At 45.3% G+C, this 22,661-nt stretch overlaps 1 protein-coding gene across 9 annotated transcripts in view; it reads left to right on the forward strand.

Moving 5' to 3' along the window:
* LOC138681710 (farnesyl pyrophosphate synthase-like) overlaps positions 1–13,072 on the forward strand; it is a 47,332-nt gene extending 34,260 nt beyond the window's left edge. For all 9 annotated transcript variants that reach the window (XM_069769536.1, XM_069769496.1, XM_069769527.1 and 6 more), the window contains 9 exons: positions 5,542–5,688; positions 5,765–5,905; positions 5,978–6,058; positions 6,129–6,251; positions 11,552–11,640; positions 11,708–11,780; positions 11,847–11,924; positions 11,995–12,129; positions 12,584–13,072. In XM_069769536.1, coding sequence (XP_069625637.1) covers positions 5,560–5,688; positions 5,765–5,905; positions 5,978–6,058; positions 6,129–6,251; positions 11,552–11,640; positions 11,708–11,780; positions 11,847–11,924; positions 11,995–12,129; positions 12,584–12,784 — 1,050 coding nt within the window. In that variant the 5' untranslated portion in view covers positions 5,542–5,559 and the 3' untranslated portion in view covers positions 12,785–13,072. The remainder of the gene's footprint in view (positions 1–5,541; positions 5,689–5,764; positions 5,906–5,977; positions 6,059–6,128; positions 6,252–11,551; positions 11,641–11,707; positions 11,781–11,846; positions 11,925–11,994; positions 12,130–12,583) is intronic.
* The last annotated feature ends 9,589 nt before the right edge of the window (positions 13,073–22,661 follow it).

Here is a 22,661-nt window from a genome sequence, read left to right on the forward strand (position 1 = left end):
GACGTGCGCAGGGCTCTTCCAGGAGAAGAAGCAAGCAAGCAGGAAGAAGAAGACTGAGCTGAGAGCCTGCCACAAACTTAAGACCTGCACCTAGTGACATCACAGAAAGGCTGGCTTATCTAGACCCTCCTCTCTCTACATTCTGACTAAACTTTAAACTATTCTCTCTAATTTCTATAACTTCGCTACAAAACATGTCATAGTCATAACAAACCCATCATTCATCTCGGATTAACGTGGGCATTCTAATGAGATCAAATATGTCCTATCTGGGATACATATTTAGAGAAATCCCTACTTATTTACCAGATGGAGTTAGAAGCCCGTGTTTCGTGGGATGGGTAGGTCCACCGAGTGCGACCAAGGATATATATTTTCGTGTTCGTAACGTAAACATTGTGCATAATATCTTACAAAAACAAAGCACTTTCATGAATCCTAGAAGTTTCTAGTTCACTTATAGCTGGACAAGAGCTTACACGGCAGGAAATGCCGGTCGTAAATACCTTTCGGCCATAAAACTCCCCCCAGTACATTGGCAAAGCAGCTCTTGGCTGAGTGAAAGGGAAGGGAGGCTGGTTAGCCCACAGCCTTGAGCAAGAGAGCTACTTATATTTCATACCATATCGTTATATATATATATATATATATATATATATATATATATATATAGCGCCATTGATTCCATGGTGCTGTACATGGGAAGGGGTTACATACAAGTTACAGATACCACTTACAGTAAACAAACTAACTGACAGACTGATACAGAAGGGCGAGGACCCTGCCCTTGCAGGATTGCATTCTACAGGATTATGGGGAAGGAGACAGTAGGTTGAGGGTTGCAGGAGCTCTGGTGTTGGTGAGGCGGTATCTCCGGTAGTGAGGAGGAGGCAGCGGGGTCAGTGTAGGCTGTAAGCTTTCCTGAAGAGGTGGGTTTACAGGTTCCGTCTGAAGGATCCGAATGTGGTCGATAGTCGGATGTGTTGGGGCAAAGAATTCCAGAGGATGGGGGATGTTTGGGAGAAGTCTTGGAGGCGGTTGGATGAGGAGCGAATAAGTGTGGAGGAGAGAAGGAGGTCTTGGGAGGACCGGAGATCACGTGAGGGAAGATATCGGGAGATTAGTTCAGAGATATATGGAGGAGACAGGTTGTGGATGGCTTTGTAGGTCAGTATTAGTAATTTGAACTGGATACGCTGAGGGAATGGGAGCCAGTGAAGAAATTTGCAGAGGGGGGAAGCAGAGGAGTAACGAGGAGAAAGATGAATTAGTCGGGCAGCAGAGTTAAGAATGGACTGGAGAGGTGCAAGGGTGTTAGCAGGGAGGCCACAGAAAAGGATGTTGCAATAGTCGAGGCGGGAGATGATGAGGGCATGCACAAGCATTTTAGTAGATTGACGGTTGAGGAAAGGACGGATTCTGGAGATATTTTTGAGCTGGAGGCGACAGGAGGTGGAATGAGCTCGGATGTGCGGTTTGAAGGACAGGGCAGAGTCGAAAGTTACTTCGAGGCAGCGGACTTCCGGTACGGGGGAAAGCATGATGTCATTGATTGCGATAGATAGGTCAGGTAAGGAAGATCTATGGTATGGAGGAAAGATGAGTTCAGATTTGTCCACATTGAGTTTGAGGAAGCGAGAGGAGAAGGCGGATATGGCTGATAGGCACTCTGGGATTCTGGACAGCAGAGCGGTGACGTCTGGGCCAGAGAGGTAGATCTGAGTATCATCAGCATAGAGGTGGTACTGGAATCCATGGGACTTTAAGTTGTCCCAAGCCAAGTGTATAGATTGATAAGAGTAGGGGTCCTAGAACAGAGCCTTGGGGGACTCCAACAGAGAGAGAGGGTGGGATGAGGAGGTAGTTAGATGAGAGGTGGGAGGAAAGTTCAGAGTGGACGTGCTGCTCCAGGAGTTTGGAAGCGAATTGGAGCAGTGATATTGGGTGATAGCTGGACATAGCAGTTGGATCGAGGGTTGGCTTTTTAAGGATATGCGTGATTGTCGCATATTTGAAAGCAGAAGGGATGGTGCCAAAATATAGTGATAGGTTGAAGAGATGGGTTAGGGATGGGATAAGTGTGGTGATGAGGTTGGGGAGAAGGTGGGATGGGATGTGGTCGAGCACACAGGTGGTGAGGTGCGATTTGGAGAGGAGACAATTAAGACCCCCTTCAGTGATGTTGGATAGGGAGGTTATGGGGTTTGGGCATTGGTCTGGTATACAAAGGGGTTGTGGTGGTTGAACAATGAAGACTTGTCTTGTCTGGTCAATCTTATTTTTAAAGTGTGTGGCAAAGTCCTCAGCAGAGATGAGGGAGGTTGGAGGGGGCAGTGGGGGGTGGAGGAGGGAGTTAAAGGTTTTGAATTACTGGGGTTGTAGGATAGGGAAGATACGAGGGTTGTGAAGTAGACCTGTTTAGCAGAGGTGAGAGCAGTTTTAAAAGTGAGTGTTGCCTGTTTGAATGCAGTGAAGTCGTCTTGCAGGTGTGTTTTCTTCCAACGCCGCACTGCAACCCTGGACACTTGCCGGAGCGTTTTAGTGGTGTTATTGTGCCAAGGTTGTCTATTGATACGTTGCACTCTGCCATAGATGAGGGGCAACTGTGTCAATAGCTGATGCGAGAGTGGCATTGTAGAAAGCAGTGGCACTGTCTGTGTCGTGGAGTGAGGATATGGATGCTGTACGTTCTGGTGTTCCGTGCCGGAAAATCTTTGTGGCCAGCTACTCACAGATAAACCATGACTCTATCTTTTTTTCCTGAGGTCTAGGGACGCTTTGAGTGACAGCTCAGCTGCCCTATGGGATCTGGACTGTCAATGTTGTCATTCCAGTTATCCAATCTGATCCTAAGGCAGTCTGGGCTGTCAGCATTTTCATTGACAGCCCTGCTGCTCAGTCTGGCATAGCATGCTGGCATTTCCCCAGGTGCCTCCCGTCCTTGGTGATTTGATAGCTATTTAGCTGGCTAGCTGTGTGCAGTCTAGAGTCAGCTGTAGCTTGGCTTAGTTTGGTGTGTACTTCCCTTTGTCTGACTTTTTTTTTTTTTTTTTTTAAATCGTTTATTGATTTCAGGAAGAATCATACACATTTTTGCTTGTATTCATCATTATCCATTGATTACAGGAAATTACCATACATAGCCATGTATAAGATATTATAAAGATAATAAACTGTGCATGTTGATCATTAATGCCTTATTTTAAACCTTAACTACATTAACTTCTAATAAAGCCTCTAATACTAACATAATGCCGCTTACGAAAGAGAGTTCTAAATAAATTCCGCTCTGTGGGTAAATAGTGTCTAAATAATCATACACCCTTTTCTTATGTGTATACTGAATCCTTTTAACTTATACGGTATGACAGGATGAATTCCATCTTCCCCATATCTTCTCAAATTTGGTTGGACAACCCCTATTCTGATATAGCGTCCGCTCATATGGAATAATTGAATTTACTAAGTCAACCCATGCTCTAAGAGATGGACCAGAACCTCCCATCCAACGCAGCGCCAACACCTTTCGTGCCATAAACAGCGACTCCCTCAGAAAAATTCCCGTGTGGTGATCCCAAGCCTCCGCCTCCCATACTCCAAACAAACATACCCTTTGTCTGACTTTTTGATCTTGTTTCTGGACTTTGGATTTGTCATGACTATTCATTTGGATGATCCCTTCTGCTCTTTACATGCTCTGACTTCAGGTACTTGACCCCGGACTTGGTATCTGACTATTCGTTTGTCTTACTCCCTTGACTGACCCTCCTGGCATTTGACCCTGGACTATAATGCCGGACTGTTACCTGACCATGCTTTTGCCTGGCATCTGACCTCGGACCTCCTGACTACCCTGTGTCACTGCTTGTCTGTGAGTAATGACTCAGCATCACAGATAGGCAGTGTTTTTTTTTTTTTTTATACAAAATGGGAACACAATACGATATATACAATTACATGAAATGCAAAGGAATAACAAAATAAACTTATTAACCCTGATGTTATGGATATGGCTTAGAGCTTTGTGGAGGGCGTTACTGGAAAACAGGTAGAACGTACTGTGAACTGTGTCTCTACAGTGGCATGTATAAGTTTGGGCACCCCTACTCAAATTACTGTCATTGTGAACAGTTTAGCAAGTTGAAGATGAAATGATCTCTAAAAGGCCTTAAGTTAAAGGTGACACCTTTCCTTTGTATTTCTGGCAAAAAAAAAGAGAGCATTTGAGTGTCAGCTCTTCTACATCTGGACATGTCTTATGCATTGCAGTTTTCCTCTGACAGTCACATGCAGGACACAACCAGGACTGGCCAGAATTTCCTGCAGCTCCTTTAGTGTTGCTGTCAGCCACTTCCAGACTTCAGGGACAATTTTCTTGTTTTTCATCAATTTTTGAGGGACACCTAGATCTTGTTAATGTCACTGTTGTGCCAAATTTAGGCCTTTTGATGACGTCTTCAGTGTCCATTGTCGATCTAATGTCAGGGATATGTTTTTTCACTCTTCTGACTAACAACTTTCCACAGTGAGATCCTCAGCTCTTTACAGACCCTAAAATGTCAGGAGCAGCAACACTTTCTCTGGGGTTAGAATGGCTGTAAATGACGGCAGCCGAGCACTGACCACTATGCAACATGATGGGCAATGTGATCAGCTGATTCTGAACACCACCAAAATTATAGGAGTGCTTAGACTTATGCAGCCACTTTTTTTTGTAGTTTTGTTTTTTTATTTTACCCCTCCAAAAAGATTTGTTGTGCTTTCAATGGACTTGTACAGATTATGGGCAACATTAAAGGGGGGAGGGGAGGTTCTGAAATCAGTCTTGTTGGTAGCATTATTTTACATGACAAAGACGTTGGCTCTTACCAGGGGTGTGTAGACTTTGCATTGCTACTGTATACACATAAATCCTACAAAAAAATGTGACCACTGTGCCCCAACCTCGAATGCAATAAGAAAGTCATGTTGGTAATAAATTCTGAAGGCTTTATTTCTCACTCCTATTAAAAATATAAACTAGAGACAATATATGATAAGTTGTTGGTGAAGACCTAAACCAGCGACACCATAAGTTAAAATAAGGGTCACCATGTCACTAAAACACTGGGCTTGGATCCGACACATAACGCAAAGATATATCTATGTATATGTAGAACTCTCAAATCCTATTGGTGAGAGAATATGTACATCATGGAGAGTACTGTGAAAAAGGCCACAAGGTGGCATACTAGTATAAGATCGGTGTTCTCACAGTATTTGTCCAGGAGTTAAGTCAGATGGAGTAAATGGATTGTCAGTGTATAGAGCAGTATCCAACGTTCCTAAGCGTAGAGTGCAAGAAATACTGCTTACCCATGTAGGGAGATAAGATGGTGAGCGTTTGTCACCCTGACGCACATTTCTCGTTTTGGCCTTCCTCACGGGGGCTGTGCCACTGCATATATATGTAGAGTTATTAGAAGGACGGTCTCTTCTGGTTGAATAGATGATCTGGCCTCGGGTGGTCCTCTCCTGCTCTAGCTTTCTCTTTCCCCACAGGACTGGACTTTGAGCTCAATGGCTGGGACTTTAGCGTCTGATGAGCGGCAGGAGTTCTGCAGCTTCTTTGATCAGATTGTGCAGGATGTGACTGCGGAGGATTGGGGTCACCCTGAGATTGGCGATGCAGTGTTGCGTTTGCGGCAGGTGAGATTGATAATAAGTTGTTGCACGGAGATTGTTTGCCACCGTCCTTCTGTGTCTAACATGGTTTATTGTGCAGGTACTGGAATATAACGCTGCTGGGGGTAAGTGTAATCGCGGGATGACCGTCCTGGCCTCGTATCGGGAGTTGGTGGGTCCTGAGCTGCAGAAGGACGAGAATATCCAGAGGGCACTGGCGGTGGGCTGGTGTGTGGAGCTGGTAGGTGTGCCTGCCCTGTGGCTCCTGCCCGCTATTCGTGGACTTCTTCATCCTCATCTTCTCTTCTTTTAGCTCCAGGCTTTCTTCCTGGTTGCTGATGACATTATGGATAACTCTGTGACCCGTCGTGGGCAGCCATGCTGGTACAGGAGGGTAGGTGGTTATAGAGATAAGGGGGATATAACGTTACATAATGGATATGCTGATTATACTTCTCCTGTAGGCTGGCATCGGACTGGACGCCATCAATGATTCCTTCCTACTGGAGGCCTCCATATACCGTGTCCTGAAGAAGTACTGCCGACGGCAGCCATATTACCTCAGTCTGCTGGAGCTTTTTCTAGAGGTGAGAAGGGACCGCCTCTTGTCACTCCCAGATCTTGGGAGGTGCTGTACCTGGTGGCATGTTTCCCTGTGAAGGGTGCTATACCTTGCAGTCACACTCGCTCTTCTGCTCGCAGACCTCCTATCAGATGGAGCTGGGGAAGATGGTACATACCACTGTGCAGGGGTCTCTGCGCCTGGCAGTTATCCTCGCAGACCTCCCATCAGACTGAGTTTGGGCAGGCTGTACATCCCAATGTGCAGAGAAGGTGGCTGTCAGGACTTGAAGGCAGCAGCTCTTGTGCACCAGGTGGCAGCTCTTCCCTCTGAGCTATTGATTTTGCTGGACAGTTCCATGCTAACTCAGATACTAGTACCTGTGTTGTTTCTGATTGTCTCCTCCCTGATTTAACACCCTATTTAAACTTGGCATTGCATTCCCTTCCTTGCAAAATTATTGAGCTACCAACCTCTAGTCAAGCTTCCTTTTACCTGCTCCTTCATTCTAAGATTACATTGCTGCTCCTGTGTACCGACCCCTGTCTAACCCGGACTACACTACGTGCTGCCTCTAGTGGTTGCACTATCACTACTCCAACTCAAGTCAGTTCCTAACAGAATAATTTTGCACACAAAATGGAGTCTGTTGCAGCACAACTGAGCAAACAAGTTGCTGAACTACAGAATTTTGGGGCAACATACCAAGAAAAATTTTCTGAATTGCAAACTCAGGTGTTGGGTCAGCAAAAAGAAATTGAGTTGCAGAGGCAACTTCTGGATTTGCGCAGCTCCAGCCGGGAATCAAATGCAGGCATGCTGCCGCCCACAAAGTTCAGTGGGGGATCGTTATCATTACGGTGGATTCCTAAATCAATGCCGTATCTATTTTCAGATGCAGCTTTCTTCATTTACCAGTGACAGGAAAAAAGTTCTATTCATCATTAAAGGGACTCTGTCAACTGAATTTGGAGGGAACAATTTTCAGCCATAGGGGCAAGGCAAGATTGCCTTGTACAGGCATGTACTACTTAGGACAGAGAATGAACTTCAATCCAATATTGCAGCCAGCATGCAGACAGCGGGTAAGGAAAGGGTGAATCAAACACCCGAAAACCCCACCTCTATGGCTGAAAATTGTTCCCTCCAAATTCAGGTGACAGAGTCCCTTTAATCTCCTGACTGATGAGGCTCCTGCATGGGCCTCACCTTATGTGGAAAAGAGTTCTGACCTCGTTATCGACTTGGTTTCCTTCATAGCTATGGATCAAGTGTTCGATGACCCAATTCGCTGTTCTACAGCTGTAACCAAATTGCATAACCTACATCAGGGGCAGCGCTCTGTAGAATATACCCCTGAATTCCACCCCTTGGTAGCAGACACCACATGGAATTTAGCTGCCCAGAGGAGTTAATTTTGCCAAGGATTATCAGAGCTAATCAAAGATGAACTTGCAAAGGTCAAGACCCCTAATTTAGAGGACTTTATTCAATTGTGCATCCGAATTGATTAGAGACTCACTAAAGAAAGGAAAGGCTGTGAGTATTTGGAAACACCCATAACTACTGCTTTACTCAATCAGCCTTAAAACCGGAAATGGAAAGTGTACTGAACCTATGCAAATTGACGCAATCCGAAAACCTCTCTCTGTAGTAGAGAATGAGGTACAGAAAATGTATGCCTCTATCGTGGGGGCTCTGGACATTTTGCCAAGACTGAAAGTGATTTAGACCTTTTTGAACAGCCAGATCCAGTTCTACAGACCATCTCGTTCGTATTGCAGGATAAAGGCAAAGAGCAGTCACCATCACCTCATTTTGTCATAATTGGGAGCCAAAAAATACAATGTTCTGCCATGTTAGATTCTGGAGCAGGAGGGGATTTCATGAATTTACACTTGATAACAACACTGCAAGTAGGACTAAATCCATGCCAAACGATATGGAAAATGTGGATGGATCACCTTTATCATCTGGACCTGTTACTCACGAGACAATTGAACTGAATCATCATAAAGAAGTTAGTTTTCACCTTATTTTATCTCCAAAATTTCCAGTTATTCTAGGAATTCTCTGGTTTCAATCCATAACCCATCTATCAACTGGGCATCAAGGACCACTTTCCTTTCCCTCTGAGTACTGTAAGAACAATTGCTATACTAATGTATCGGCTTCCAAACAAATTCAAGTGTCCAAGATTTCTCTTCAGAATTATGATAAACTACCACCTCAGTACCAGCAGTTCAGTGAGATATGCAGTAAGAACAAAGCCGATCAACTGCCTCCTCATCGTGCTTATGACTGTTCCATTGAATTACCTCCTGGAGCATCCATTCCGTTTTGGCAAATTTACAATCCTTTTGAGCCAGAATTAAAAGTATTAAAGGAATACCTAGACGAAAACTAAGAGCTCCCTTGTTTGTTTTTGTAGAAAAGAAGGACTCAACCCTATGGTCATGTATTGATTATAGAGAAATAAAATTACCATTAAAAATTGCTTCCCACTCCCCTTAATCCCTGAGTTGCTGTTGCTGGAGAGACTGCGTTCTGCTAGACTTTTTACCAAATTCGATCTAAGAGGGGCTTGTAATCTCATACGAGACACCATCACGTGTTTCTCAACGCAAGCAATAAATAGCCAGGTCTTTCACCGGGAAGGAACAACCACGGGAAGGGCAGCATCCAAAAAGGAAAACCACCTATGCCAAAACATGGTATCCATCCACAGACAGCTGTTTCGGGGACTATAAACATAAGGATGAATGACCTCGTGGAGATCAAAATATCCAACACCACGGAGACACCATCACGTGTTTCTCAACGCAGTGATCCAGAACACTGCCCCCATCGCTTATGGGAAATATGCAAATGCATGTAGAAAAGCCGCGGAGACACCATCACGTGTTTCTCAACGCAAGCAATATCACCTATGCCACTGATTTTCCTTTTTGGATGCTGCCCTTCCTGTGGTAGTTCCTTCCCGGTGAAAGACCTGGTTATTTATTGATTTTTAAATATATATTTATATATACAAATTTTTTTTTTTTTTTTGTTACTTTTGGCATGCTTTAATAGTCTCCTTGGAAGACTAGAAGCTGCCATAACCCGATAGCTCTGCTACATGCAGGCAATGATCAGTGAATTTCTTACTTGCTATGAGATTTGCAAGCCAGCAGTGACAACCATAGAGGTCCAGGAGACCACTAGTTGTAATGCCTACCCTTGATCACGTGACTGGTCACTGGTGGGCGGATTTGCGGCACAATTGCTGGAAGTGCATGTTAAATGCCACTGCCAGGGTTTGACATCTGCATTAATCTGGTTAATAGTCGCGGGTGGATCACGATTCCACCCGTGGCTGTTCCGGGCACATTTCAGCTGTTTAAAACAGCTGACGTGCCGGGAAAGATGTTGGCTCACTACCAGAGCCCACATCAAAGGAATGGAGTCCAACAGCGGTGTACTATTACGCCCGATGTCGGAAAGAAAATGAGGGCTTTTGGATGCAGATCCACCAAATATATGTCCCCGAATCTACTCGACTTGAAGTCCTTAAATAAGCCCATGATTCTAATCTTGTAGGACACACTGGAGTCATGAAAACGAAGAACTACTACTTCATTCTTTTTGGTGGCCTAATAGTAGAAAGGATGTGAAAAACATTTTCTTTCTGTTTAACATGTGCCCGGAACAAGACAACACGATCTTCTCCTCTAGGACTCCTTCAAACTCTTCCAGTTCCATTCAGGCCTTGGGGATCAATCACACTCAATTTAACGTGGACCTCCCTCTATCGTTGACTTACCTCCCTTGTTGTGGTGGGGCAGCTCACAAAGACGACCCATTTTATTTCAAATAAAAGGGATTCCTACCGCTGAACAAACTGCAGAATTAATGGTCAAATAGGAATACCTTGTAGTCTGAATACCTAAGAATGTAATTTCTAATATGTGTTCAGTTTACATCAAGATTTTGGAAAAGCTTCTCTACAGCTTTAGGAGTTACTGTCAATTTGTCTACTGCCTTCCACTCACAATTCAATGGCCAGACTGAAAGAACGAACCAAACTCTTTAACAATACTTGCCCTACTCGATTTCTTACCTCCAGGATGGCTGGGTGGATTATCTACCAACAGCAAAATTTGCTTATAATCACTCCAAACACAGTTCTACATCCCAAAGTCCATTTTTGCGAACTCTGGCTTGCATCCGGTAGTTATTCCTAATCTTGCTTTTAATATTTAAGTTTCTACTGTTAGACTTAGTTTTGTTTGAGCTTTCTGTAACTCTCTAACTGAGATGTTATAAAAGGCTCAAGAAGATTCTAAAGAAATAGCAGGTAAACGTCGCAAAGCCGCTCCTACCCTTCAGGTCAGTGGTAAGGTTTGGCTTGCTTCAAAAAATCTGAAAACGAACGCACCGTTTTCTATATTGGGTAAAAAAAAGTCATAAGACCTTTTTGAAATTTCTGCACAAAATGAGTTGCTTTCCGTTTAAAACTTCCAAACAGCCTTACAATTCACCCTGTGTGCCATGTGTCCTTGCTCAAACCATTCAATGAAAACCTGTTTCCAGGAAAAACTCAGCTACCTCCTCCACCAGAACAAGTCCATGGTGAAGAAGAAGACATTGTGGATGAAAAATTCTAGACGCTAGAAGATTTAGAGGAAGACTACAGTATTTGGTGCTGTGGCAGGGACCAAAATTTCCATGCACCCAGGCTTGCAAGAACTTTTCATTAGAGACATCCAGATAAGCCATCACCTTACATGTCCAGAGGCCATCCTAGAAGGAGGGGAGTGCTGTCAGGACTCTTCCCTCTGAGCTATTCAGCTCGTAGGACAGTTCTGGGCTAATGCAAATACTTGTACCTGTCTTGTTTCTGATTGAACACCCTATTTTAGCTTGGCATAGCACTCCCTTCCTTTTGAGATTATTGAGCTACTAGCCTCTAGTTAAGCTTCTTTTCACCAGCTCCTTCATTCTAAGATTACATTGCTACTCCTGTGTACCGACTCCTTGGCTATCCCCAACTACACTACCTTCCGGTGCTGCCCCTAGAGGTTGCAGTACCTCTACTGCAACTCAGGTCAGTCCATAACAGGGGCGCTGCGCCTGACAGTCATGCTTGCTCTTCTGCTCGTAGACCTCCTATCAGATGGAGCTGGGACAGGCAGTAAATACCACTGTGCGGGGAGGGGGGGTGCTGTTTCTGGTGTCACGCTCCCAGATCTCTTATCAGACTGAGTTGGGTCAGGTCGTACACACCACTGTTTGGGGAGAGGACGCTGTACCAGGCAGTCATGCAGTTTCTTCTACTTGCAGACCTCCTATCAGACGGAACTAGGGCAGGCGCTGGACCTGATCACAGCTCAGCCGGGGAAGGTTGATTTGGATCGGTACACAGAGTGTAGGTGGGTGACTCCTCATTTTCCTGCCCTGTTTTTGCCCTTCAGCGTCTCAAACCCGTCTGCCTTTTAGGTATAAGTCCATTGTGAAGTACAAGACGGCCTTCTACTCCTTCTACCTCCCGGTGGCTGCCGCCATGTACATGGTGAGTATATGGGGCTCCGGCTGAGGATGGGGGCAGTCAGATGTTACCTGTATTCTCTCCTCGCAGGCCGGGATAGACAGCGAAGACGATCACCAGAATGCCAAAACTATCCTGCTGGAAATGGGCGAGTTCTTCCAGATACAGGTGAGCTGGGTGATGGTGGGGTACAGTGACTGCAATATCTACGGGTATTAATGTCCTTGTGTGTGGCCAGGACGATTATCTGGACTGTTACGGGGACCCCAGCATCACAGGGAAGATCGGGACTGACATCCAGGACAACAAGTGCGGCTGGCTGGTGGTGGAGGCCCTGAAGAGAGTGACCCCCGAACAGCGGGACGTTCTCCAGGTAAAGAAGGGCGCAGTCAATCCTGCCATACGCTACGTCACACCCCACCAGAGAGCAACTGTCACCTCCGCCTTACACTACATCACACCCCACCAGAAAGTGGCCGTACTCTACAACAGGGGTCCCCAACTCCAGTCCTCAAGGCCCACCAACAGGTCATGTTTTCAGGATTTCCTTTGCATTGCACAGGTGATGCAATTATTACCTGGGCAAGACTAAGGAAATCCTGAAAACATGACATGTTGGTGGGCCTTGAGGATTGGAGTTGGGGACCCCTGCTCTACAACACACCCCATCAGAAAGCAACGTCACCTCGGCCGTACACCACATCACACCCCACCAAAGAGTAGCTGTCTCCACCACCGTACACTACATCACACCCCACTACTTATCAGGTCTGGTGGTCTTCACGCCATCTCCCATGCCATGCATTAACCCTTGCTTTTGTTACCAGGAGAACTATGGGCAGGATGACACAGAGAAGGTGGAGCGAGTGAAGCAATTGTATGAGGAGCTGGACCTCTCGGAGGTCTACATGAAATACGAGGAGGACAGTTACCAGAGACTGCAGACCCTCATCTCTCAGCATGCCAATGGTCTGTCCAAAGAGATTTTCCTGGGGCTGGCACATAAAATCTACAAAAGGCAGAAGTGAAGCCATAAACTGTATATAAACCCCCCCCCCCTCCTTCCCCCAGAGGGGCTTCTCCGGCAGGTCCTGTATGATTCCCTCTACCATGGCTAATGGGTGACATCGGGGGAGAGGAGCTGTGCCCACGGCATGTCTCTGTATCAGTGTTATACCTTGATATTCTGGGAGGCTTTGAATGGGTGTTTGGAGAACCCACAACAGTGAAGACCACGTCTGTAAATGGTTGTAGTCGCGACTCCTGCTTGGTTAGATGTGAATGAGGAAATAAAGGATATAGGTTGTCTACAAGAAGTATGAGGCCACGTCTTCTGCAACGTTCATCAACCCGCACTGGGGCTAAGAGCCAATGCTATACTGAGCCTAGAAGTCATCGCTAGTGCCGTCAATTAAATATACTGAGACCAGAAGTTGTCACTAGGGCCACCGATCACTTATATTGATTCCGGAAGGCATCACTAGTGCGACCAATCACATATACCGAGCCTAAAAGTCGTCATTACTGCCACCCATCAATTTTACTGAATGCAAAAGTCATCACTAGTGCCACCGATCACATATAGTGAGCCCAGAAGTCATCACTAGTGCCACTGATCACATATAGTGAGCCCAGATGTCACGAGTGCTAAAATCACATATACTAAGCCTAGAAGTTGTCACTAGAGCCACCGATCACATATACGGAGACCAGAATTCGTCACTAGTGCCATCGATCACATATAGTGAGCCCAGAAGTAGTCACTAGTGCCATCGATTACATATACTGATACTAGAAGTTGTCACTAGTGCCACCGATCACATATATTGAGCACAGAAGTCGTCACTAATGCCACCGATCACATGTACTGAGCCTAGAAGTCATCACTAAAGCTGATCACATATACTAAGCCCAGAAACTTGTCATTAGAGATACCGATCACATAAACTGTGCCCATAAGTCCTCACCAGTGCCACTGATCACACATACTGGGGCGAGAAGTTGTCCCTAGTGCCACCAATCACATATACTGAGACCAGAAGTAGTCACTCGTGCCACGATCACATATACACCATGTTCCAAATTATTATGCAAATTACATTTTTCTACGATTTTCCTAAATGGTTGGTGCAAATGAGTCAGTCTAATAAAAGTCATCACGTTAGAGTATGCATCGAATTTTATTGAAAAACCTCCCAATGATAACCGTATAATCTCCAAAATGGATAAAAACTCAAAATGCACTGTTCCAAATTATTAGTCACAGTAGAATTTCTAAACATTTGATATGTTTTAAAGCACTGAAAATGCTCATTTGCTGAATTTGCAGCATTAGGAGGTCACATTCACTGAACAAAAAAGCTATTTAACTCCAAAACCTCCTAACAGGCCAAGTTACATGTTAACATAGGAACCCTTCTTTGATATCACCTTCACAATTCTTGCATCCATTGAACTTGTGAGTTTTTGGAGAGTTTCTGCTTGTATTTCTTTGCATGAAGTCAGAATAGCCTCCCAGAGCTGCTGTTTTGATGTGAACTGCCTCCCAACCTCATAGATCTTTTGCTTTATGATACTCCAAAGGTTCTCTGTAGGGTTGAGGTCAGGGGAAGATGGTGGCCACACCATGAGTTTATCTCTTTTTATGCCCATAGCAGCCAATGACTCAGAGGTATTCTTTGCAGCATGAGATGGTGCATTGTCATGCAAGAAGATGATTTTGCTCCTGAAGGCACATTTCTGCTTTTTAGACCATGGAAGAAAGGTCGTTTTCACACCTTCAGGAACTTTAAAGGGCCCTACCAGCTGTTTTCTATTCGCCACGACAGCACCCACTAGAGAGAGGGGATCCGCCCCCAGGAACAGGAAACCTACAGAGAGATAAAAGGGGCGGCCCCCCCTCGCTCCTCAGTTGGTTTCCTGTTCCTGGAAGGGAACCCACAGAGAAGAACTCTATGGCTAAGAAGAGGAAGACCTGCCTGGGCTACCGCCTGTATCGACTCTGCTGAGCGACAGGGGTCCCAGAGCAGGTAGACAGTGTCGGGGGAATGTTCCTGCGGGCTCCCCCCTCATCTGGTGCGGCTGACAGGGAAGCCTGAAGGTACCAACGGTCTCCCTGCTGGGACACCGTTGGGTAAGTGCTAATGGAAGGCACGGCGCAGTGTGGATACCTGTGGAATGCCCTCCTGAGTGGAGCTGAGCAGCGGTGTGGTATCCCTGGGGAATCTTCCCTCCGTTCCCTCCAGAGGTAAGAGGCGACATGGTGGGAAGCAGCGCTGAGAGCGCTTCCGGTTTGCAGAGACGCGGGCGCATGCGCAGTAGCGTCGGCGTCCCATGGAAGGAAGCTTGAACTTCCGGGGTCGCGGTGTCAGAGTACCATTTCCGGGGGAACCGCCATATTGGATTCCCCCATGCGATCCCAGCGTCTGGATGCCGGTCTTGTGAGTAAAAAAAAAAAAAAAAAAAAACAGGATGGGGATGTATGCAGGAGTGGCTACACTATAAAAGTCAGGATGAGAAGTGCAGTCAGTGTGCATTATGTCATCCCAAGAGGAGGTCCGTGTGCACTCCATGGAAGAGCCACTAGTACCTAGTAGCGAAACCAGGAAAAACAGCAGTGGACACTTTAAGTTAAGTGACTCCACTGATAAATCGGGAAGAAAATCATCCCGTTCCACATCCCAAACTAAGGCAACCCCGCAGCCGGTAAAATTAATACGCTGGGTGAGTGTACGCATACTTCACTGAAGTATATATTGATTCCTTTGCTTGTATTATTTTAGGCAAAAAGGACGGGAAAGAGTAAGCACAAACAATGTGCTATATGTACCGAACCCTTGCCTGACTCCTATACTAAGAGTCTATGTCAGGCATGTATAGATAACACCTTACGGCAGGAGGAATCGGTGAAAATGAACGAGATACGGCTCATAATTAGGGAAGAACTTCAGTCGTTAGGAGGCGGTTCTTCCTCGATTAATACCGAGAAAAAGAAAAGAAGAGTATCCTCACCTAGAGCCGACACGTCAGCAGAGAGTGGGGAGGTCGACTCTGAGGTCTCTCAACTGTCTGATTCTTCAGGGGAAGAAGACTTTGTTTGCTTTCCAACTGAAGGCATAAACAACTTGGTTAAATCGGTGAGAAATACGATGGGGGTATCGGAGTCAAAAGAACCCCAAACACCACAGGAAATCATGTTTGCTGGTCTTTCCCAACGGAAAGGCCACGTGTTTCCAATAAACCAGGCCATAAAGGACCTCGTTAAGAAGGAATGGGGTAAAGGTCAAAAAGGTTTTGTACCAATACCCTGTAAAAGGCGCTACCCATTTGATGACGAAGATTTAAGTACATGGACCAAAATACCAAAGGTCGATGCTGCAGTTGCATCTACATCTCGCCGGTTCTCCTTGCCCGTGGAAGATGCAGGTTCCTTAACAGATCCCATGGACCGAAAATCAGATGCGCTCCTTAAAAAATCGTGGGAGGCCTGTGTCACGGCATTCAAACCGGCAATTGCAGCCACATGTACTGGCAGATCAATGTTAGTCTGGCTGGATCAGCTGGAGCAAAATATTAAAAATGGTGTATCCAGGGAGAAGTTACGAGCGTCTATCCCTTTGATCAAGGGTGCGGCTGCCTTTATATCGGATGCCTCTATTGACTCCCTACGTCTGGCGGCCAGAACAGCTAATATCTCCAACACGGCTAGGCGGGCTTTATGGCTAAAAAACTGGAAAGGAGATGCCCAATCTAGATCAAAATTATGTGCCATACCCTGTCAGGGTGAGTACCTGTTTGGAACAGTCCTTGACGATATACTCAAGAAGGCAGGTGAAAGGAAAAAAGGATTCCCTAATCCCTTTGTTCCATCTTACAGAAGGGCCTTCAGGAAGCCACCATTCGGAAAGAAGGGAGGCTTCAGAGACAGATGGAACAATAAGGATTTTAAACAAAAAGGAAACCTGTTTAATAAACGTCCATTCAAGCCAGCCGACAAATTCCAGTAATTATATTCCTCCAGTGGGTGGAAGATTAAAACAGTTTAGGCAACAATGGGAAGAGATAACAATAAATACTTGGGCCATTAAATTAATATCTTCAGGCCTCACATTAGACTTTATTAGAACTCCACCGGACTCCTTCCTCCTTACCACCTTAAGATCCAGGCCTCAGCAAGAGGCACTTGAAACAGAGGTTAAAACCCTCCTACGCAAACAAGTCCTAGTGGAAGTTCCATCTTCCCAGAGGGGGAGGGGATTTTATTCTCCCTTGTTTCTGATTAATAAGCCGGATGGCTCTTTCAGAACCATAATTAATTTAAGAAAGCTGAACTCCTTTATAAGGCCTAAAACATTCAAAATGGAATCCATTCGTTCAGCCATAAAGAATTTATTTCCAAACTGTTACATGGTAGTATTGGATCTTAAGGATGCTTACTATCATATTCCTATACATCATTTATTCCAGCAGTTCCTTCGGGTAGCAGTCTGTATAGAGGGACAAATTCGTCATCTACAATATAAGGCGATGCCCTTCGGATTATCCATGGCCCCAAGGGTTTTCACAAAAATGCTATTGGAAGTTATGTCTTTCCTAAGAGTAAAAGATACTTTAGTCATTCCATATCTAGATGACCTATTGATTGTGGGTAAAGACCCCCTACAGTGTGAGCAGAGGTTACGGGAAGTAGTGGTTTCCTTACAATCCCTGGGGTGGATGGTTAATTGGGAAAAATCTAGACTTCAGCCGGTTAAGTGTCAGAAATTCCTAGGGCTCCTTCTAGATTCAGCTGACCAGATTTGTAAGCTGCCTGAGGATAAGAAAATCTCCATAGTTGATAAGGTATCTTTAGCAATAGAAAATCGTAGTATGTCACTCAGACAGAGCATGTCATTACTAGGTTCTCTGACATCGTGTATCCCTGCGGTCCAGTGGGCACAGGCTCATACTAGGCCTCTACAAAAATTTATATTAGAGGAGGACATTAAGAATAGAGGCTGTCTGGATAGAACAGTTTATCTAACAACGGAAGTATTACACTCCCTTAGGTGGTGGTTAAATCAGAAAAACCTTTCAAAAGGGGTTCTCTGGATAATTTCCCCCTCTAGTATAGTGACCACAGATGCTGGTCCTAAAGGCTGGGGGGCACATTTTAAGGATCAGTGGGTTCAGGATCTTTGGTCTAGTTCGGAACTAGATAGTTCTTCAAATGTCAAAGAGTTGAGGGCAATATATTATTCCCTACTTCACTTTCTTCCTCAGCTCAGCGGCTCTCACACAAGAGTGTTCTCCGACAACACCACGGCAGTAGCTTACTTAAACCATCAAGGAGGTACGCGGTCGGACAGACTCAGGCAGCTGGCATCAGACATCATGGAATTAGCCGAAGGTCATCTGCTATCACTATCAGCAGTTCACATCAGGGGCACAGACAACTTTCGTGCCGATTTTCTGAGCCGTCACACCCTTCATCAAGGGGAATGGATGCTAAACAGAAAAATTTTCAAAATGATAACAGCGCAATGGGGTATTCCTCAAATAGACTTGTTTGCCACAAGAGCCAACCGACAGGTCAGGATGTTTGCCTCTCTAAACAGAGAGGACAAGCCGGACATACTCGATGCCCTCCAAGTGCCCTGGACTTTCGACCTGGCATACGCTTTTCCTCCATTGAATCTACTACCTTTGGTAATAAGAAAAATAAGAGAAGAAGGAGCAAGAATTCTATTAATAGCCCCATTCTGGCCCAAAAGGCCATGGTTCTCATGGCTGAGGGCGATGTCAGTGTCGGACCCGTGGATTCTGCCTCAATCCAAGGACCTGCTCTCTCAGGGTCCGTTCCTTCATCCTCAGGCAAAGGGCATGAATTTAACTGCATGGAGTTTGAAAGGCAGTTACTAAATCTCAGGGGGTTTTCTAGTGGGTTAATAGATACTCTGATGAAAAGTAGAAAACCCTCAACTACCAGGATTTATGTCAGAATTTGGAGGAAATTCCTTCAATTCCATACTACACAACTTTCCGCTGATATTCCTATATTTCCAATATTGGAATTTCTACAAAAAGGTCTGGAATTAGGACTCTCTGTAAGCACTCTGAAAGTGCAGGTGTCAGCCTTAGGAGCTCTTTTTAATTTTGATGTAGCAGGTAATAAATGGATATCTCGGTTTATATCTGCCTGTGAGAGATCGAGACCAATTAGAATACCTCGGGTCCCTCAGTGGGATCTATCAATAGTTCTAAATGCATTGACTCAATCACCTTTTGAGCCTCTCCATGCAGCCTCACTAAAAAATATTTCTTTAAAAACGGTATTATTAGTGGCATTAGTTTCTGCCAGAAGAGTAAGTGATCTTCATGCTTTATCTATAGATCCTCCCTTTTTTGTGGTAACATCAGATAGGATACTTTTAAAAACAGATCCTTGTTATCTCCCTAAGGTGGCTTCTACCTTTCATAGATCCCAGGAGATCCAGTTACCTACCTTTTATGAGAACCACTCAACTCCAGAAGAAGAAAGACTTCACACCCTAGACGTAAAAAGGACTGTCTTAGCCTATTTAGAGAGAACTAGGGACTGGAGGAAGAGTAGGGCTCTCTTTGTGTCTTTTCAGGGTAAAACCAAGGGTGCCGGAGTCACAAAGAACACATTATCTCGCTGGATCAGAGAGGCAATAATCTTGGCGTATAAGGCCGGAGGGAAAGATCCTCCAATGCATGTGGGAGCGCACTCTACAAGAGCCTTGTCGACTTCCTGGGCAGAAAGGGCAAATGTACCAATAGACCTTATATGTAAGGCTGCAACTTGGTCTTCACCGAATACCTTCTATAAGCATTATAGATTAGATCTATCCTCTGCTTCTGATCTAACTTTTGGTGTATCGGTCCTTGACTCAGTAAACCCACCCAGTCTATAGTCTCTGAAATTCTCTCTAGTGGGTGCTGTCGTGGCGAATAGAAAATACCGGATTACGTACCGGTAATGCTCTTTTATAGAGCCCACGACAGCACCCGTTCACATCCCTCCCTTTTCTGTATATAGTTGCACATGGTGCTTGTTTGGTGAGGTGTAAATATTAGAAAATATAGTATGAGGTTGTAAATATGTGTATATATGGATATACCTGAACCTGTTAACTAAAACCTGGCGGCGGTTCCTCCTATTCTCTGTAAAACAACTGAGGAGCGAGGGGGGGCCGCCCCTTTTATCTCTCTGTAGGTTTCCTGTTCCTGGGGGCGGATCCCCTCTCTCTAGTGGGTGCTGTCGTGGGCTCTATAAAAGAGCATTACCGGTACGTAATCCGGTATTTCCCCATGATTCCTGCCCAAAACATGATTTCTCCACCTCCTTGCTGACGTCGCAGCCTTGTTGCGACATGGTAGCCATCCACCAACCATCCACTACTCCATCCATCTGGACCATCCAGGGTTGCTCGACACTCATAGGTAAACAAGACTGTTTGAAAATTAGTCTTCATGTATGTCTGGGCCCACTGCAGCCGTTTCTGCTTGTGAGCACTGTTTAGGGGTGGCCGAATAGTAGGTTTATGCACCACAGCAAGCTTTTGAAGGATCCTACATCTTGAGGTTCGAGGGACTCCAGTGGCACGAGCTGTCTGGCAGAAACCTTCCTCGTTATGCCTTTATCTACATGAACTCTCTCTATGCTCTGTTTCAGTCACAAATCTATTCACAGTATGATGATCACTCTTAAGTTTTTGTGAAATATCTAATGTTTTCATACCTTGTCCAAGGCATTCCACTATTTAACGCTTTTCAGCAGCAGATGGATCCTTTTATTTCCCATATTGCTTGAAACCTTTGGCCTGCTTAATAATGTGAAACATCATTTTTAAGTAGTTTTCCTTTAATTAGAATCACCTGGAAAACTAATTATCACATGTGTTTAAGATTGATTTCAGTGATCCATTGAGTTCTGAGACACAATACCATCCACGAGTTTATTTGAGAAACAAAACAATTAAATCTTTGACACTTAAATCCAATTTGCATAATTTGGAACACAGTGTAGTGAGCCTAGAAGTCATCACTAGTGCCACCGATCACATATATTGAGACCAGAAGTAGTCACTAGTGCCACTGATCACATATACTGAGACCAGAAGTAGTCACTAGTGCTACCGATCACATATACTGAGACCATAAGTAGTCACTAGTGCCACCGATCACATATACTGAGCCTAGAAGTTGTCACTAGTGCTACTGATCACATATACTGATCCTAGAAGTCATCACTAGTGCCAATCACATATACCGAGCCCAGAAGTTGTCAATAAAGCCACCGAACACATATACTGATTCTGGGAGGCATCACTAGTGCGGCCTATCACATATACCGAGCCTAGAAGTCATCATTACTTCCACCGATCAATTTTACCAAGTCCAGAAGTCTTCACTAGTAACACGGATCACATATACTGAGTCGACAAGTTGTCACTTGTGCCTCCAATCACATATATTGATCCCAAAAAACGTCACTAGTTCCACCGGTCACATATACTGACCCTAAAAGTAGTTACTATTGCCACCAATCACATATACTGAGACCAGAAGTCATCCCTAGTGCCACCGATTACATATAGTGAGGACAGAAGTCACTAGTGCCACTGATCACATATACTGATCCTAGAAGTCGTCACTAGTGCCACCAATCACATATACTAACCCCAAAAGTCGTCACTAGTGCCACCGTTCACATATACTGAGCCTAGAAGTAGTTACTATTGCCACCGATCACATATACTGAGCCTTGAAGTCATCACTAGTGCCACCAATCACATATACCGAGCCCAGAGGTTGTAACTAAAGCCGATCACATATATTGAGCTCAGAAGTTGTCGCTAGAGCCACCGATAACATAGTGAGCTAAGCAGGGCTGGTGTTAATGGCAGGCAGACCAGGCAGCTGCCTAGGGCCCTTGCTCCTCCATTGGCCCCCAGCTAGCTGCACATCACGCGGCCACTATGAGGCCCTGTGAGGCAGGGGGGCTGCCAGCACTGTCTTCCCTCCCCCCCCATCCCCGCCGCATTGAACTATACCAGTGTCTGCCTGCACAGTTCAAAGCAATGATAGAGCATTAGCTCCCTCTCCCATCATTCCCCGCTCTGTCTCTGACACTGCTGGTGCGCGATGACGTCTGTGTGCCAGGCAGTGCAGCTGCTGAGACAGGAGCAGGGAGCAACGTGAGCACGAGGAGAGGTGAGGTTTTTTTTTGTTTTTTTTTACTATAAGGGTACGTGTCCACGTTCAGGATGGCCGGCGCTTTGGACGGAGCGGAAAACTCGTACACATCCGGAATCATCGCACCCCACACATAGGGCCCTGTGTTAAACCTTGCGGTGGCGCAGCATCGCCGCAAGGTAAACGGACATGCTGCGATCTAAAAAGACGCGCCGCATGTCCGGAATCTCAGGGCCGCCGGATGCGTGTTACCACGCACAGTGGAGACGGGATTTCATGAAATCCCCTCCACTATGCTGTAACATCTGGACGCTGCGTGTTTGACGCTACGTCTCTGCAGCGTCAAACACGCAGCATTTCCTGAACGTGGAAACATGCACTAACAGTGAGTACTGGACTGTGGGGCCATTCTCGGGTGGGGGAGATGTGGGCTGTGCTGTATACTATGCGGGCTGTGTTATAGTTAGGTCCATATATATTTGGGCAGAGACATTTTTCTAATTTTGGTTATAGACATTACCACATTGAATTTTAAACAAAACAATTCAGATGCAGTTGAAGTTCAGACTTTCAGCTTTCATTTGAGGGTATCCACATTAAAATTGGACGAAGGGTTTAGGAGTTTCAGCTCCTTAACATGTGCCACCCTGTTCGCCACTGGCACCCTGTGCTCTTCATAGATGAAAGCAGGTTCACACTGAGCAG

This window comes from Ranitomeya imitator, chromosome 1, assembly GCF_032444005.1.
Source record: "Ranitomeya imitator isolate aRanImi1 chromosome 1, aRanImi1.pri, whole genome shotgun sequence".
Taxonomy (NCBI): Eukaryota; Metazoa; Chordata; class Amphibia; order Anura; family Dendrobatidae; genus Ranitomeya; species Ranitomeya imitator.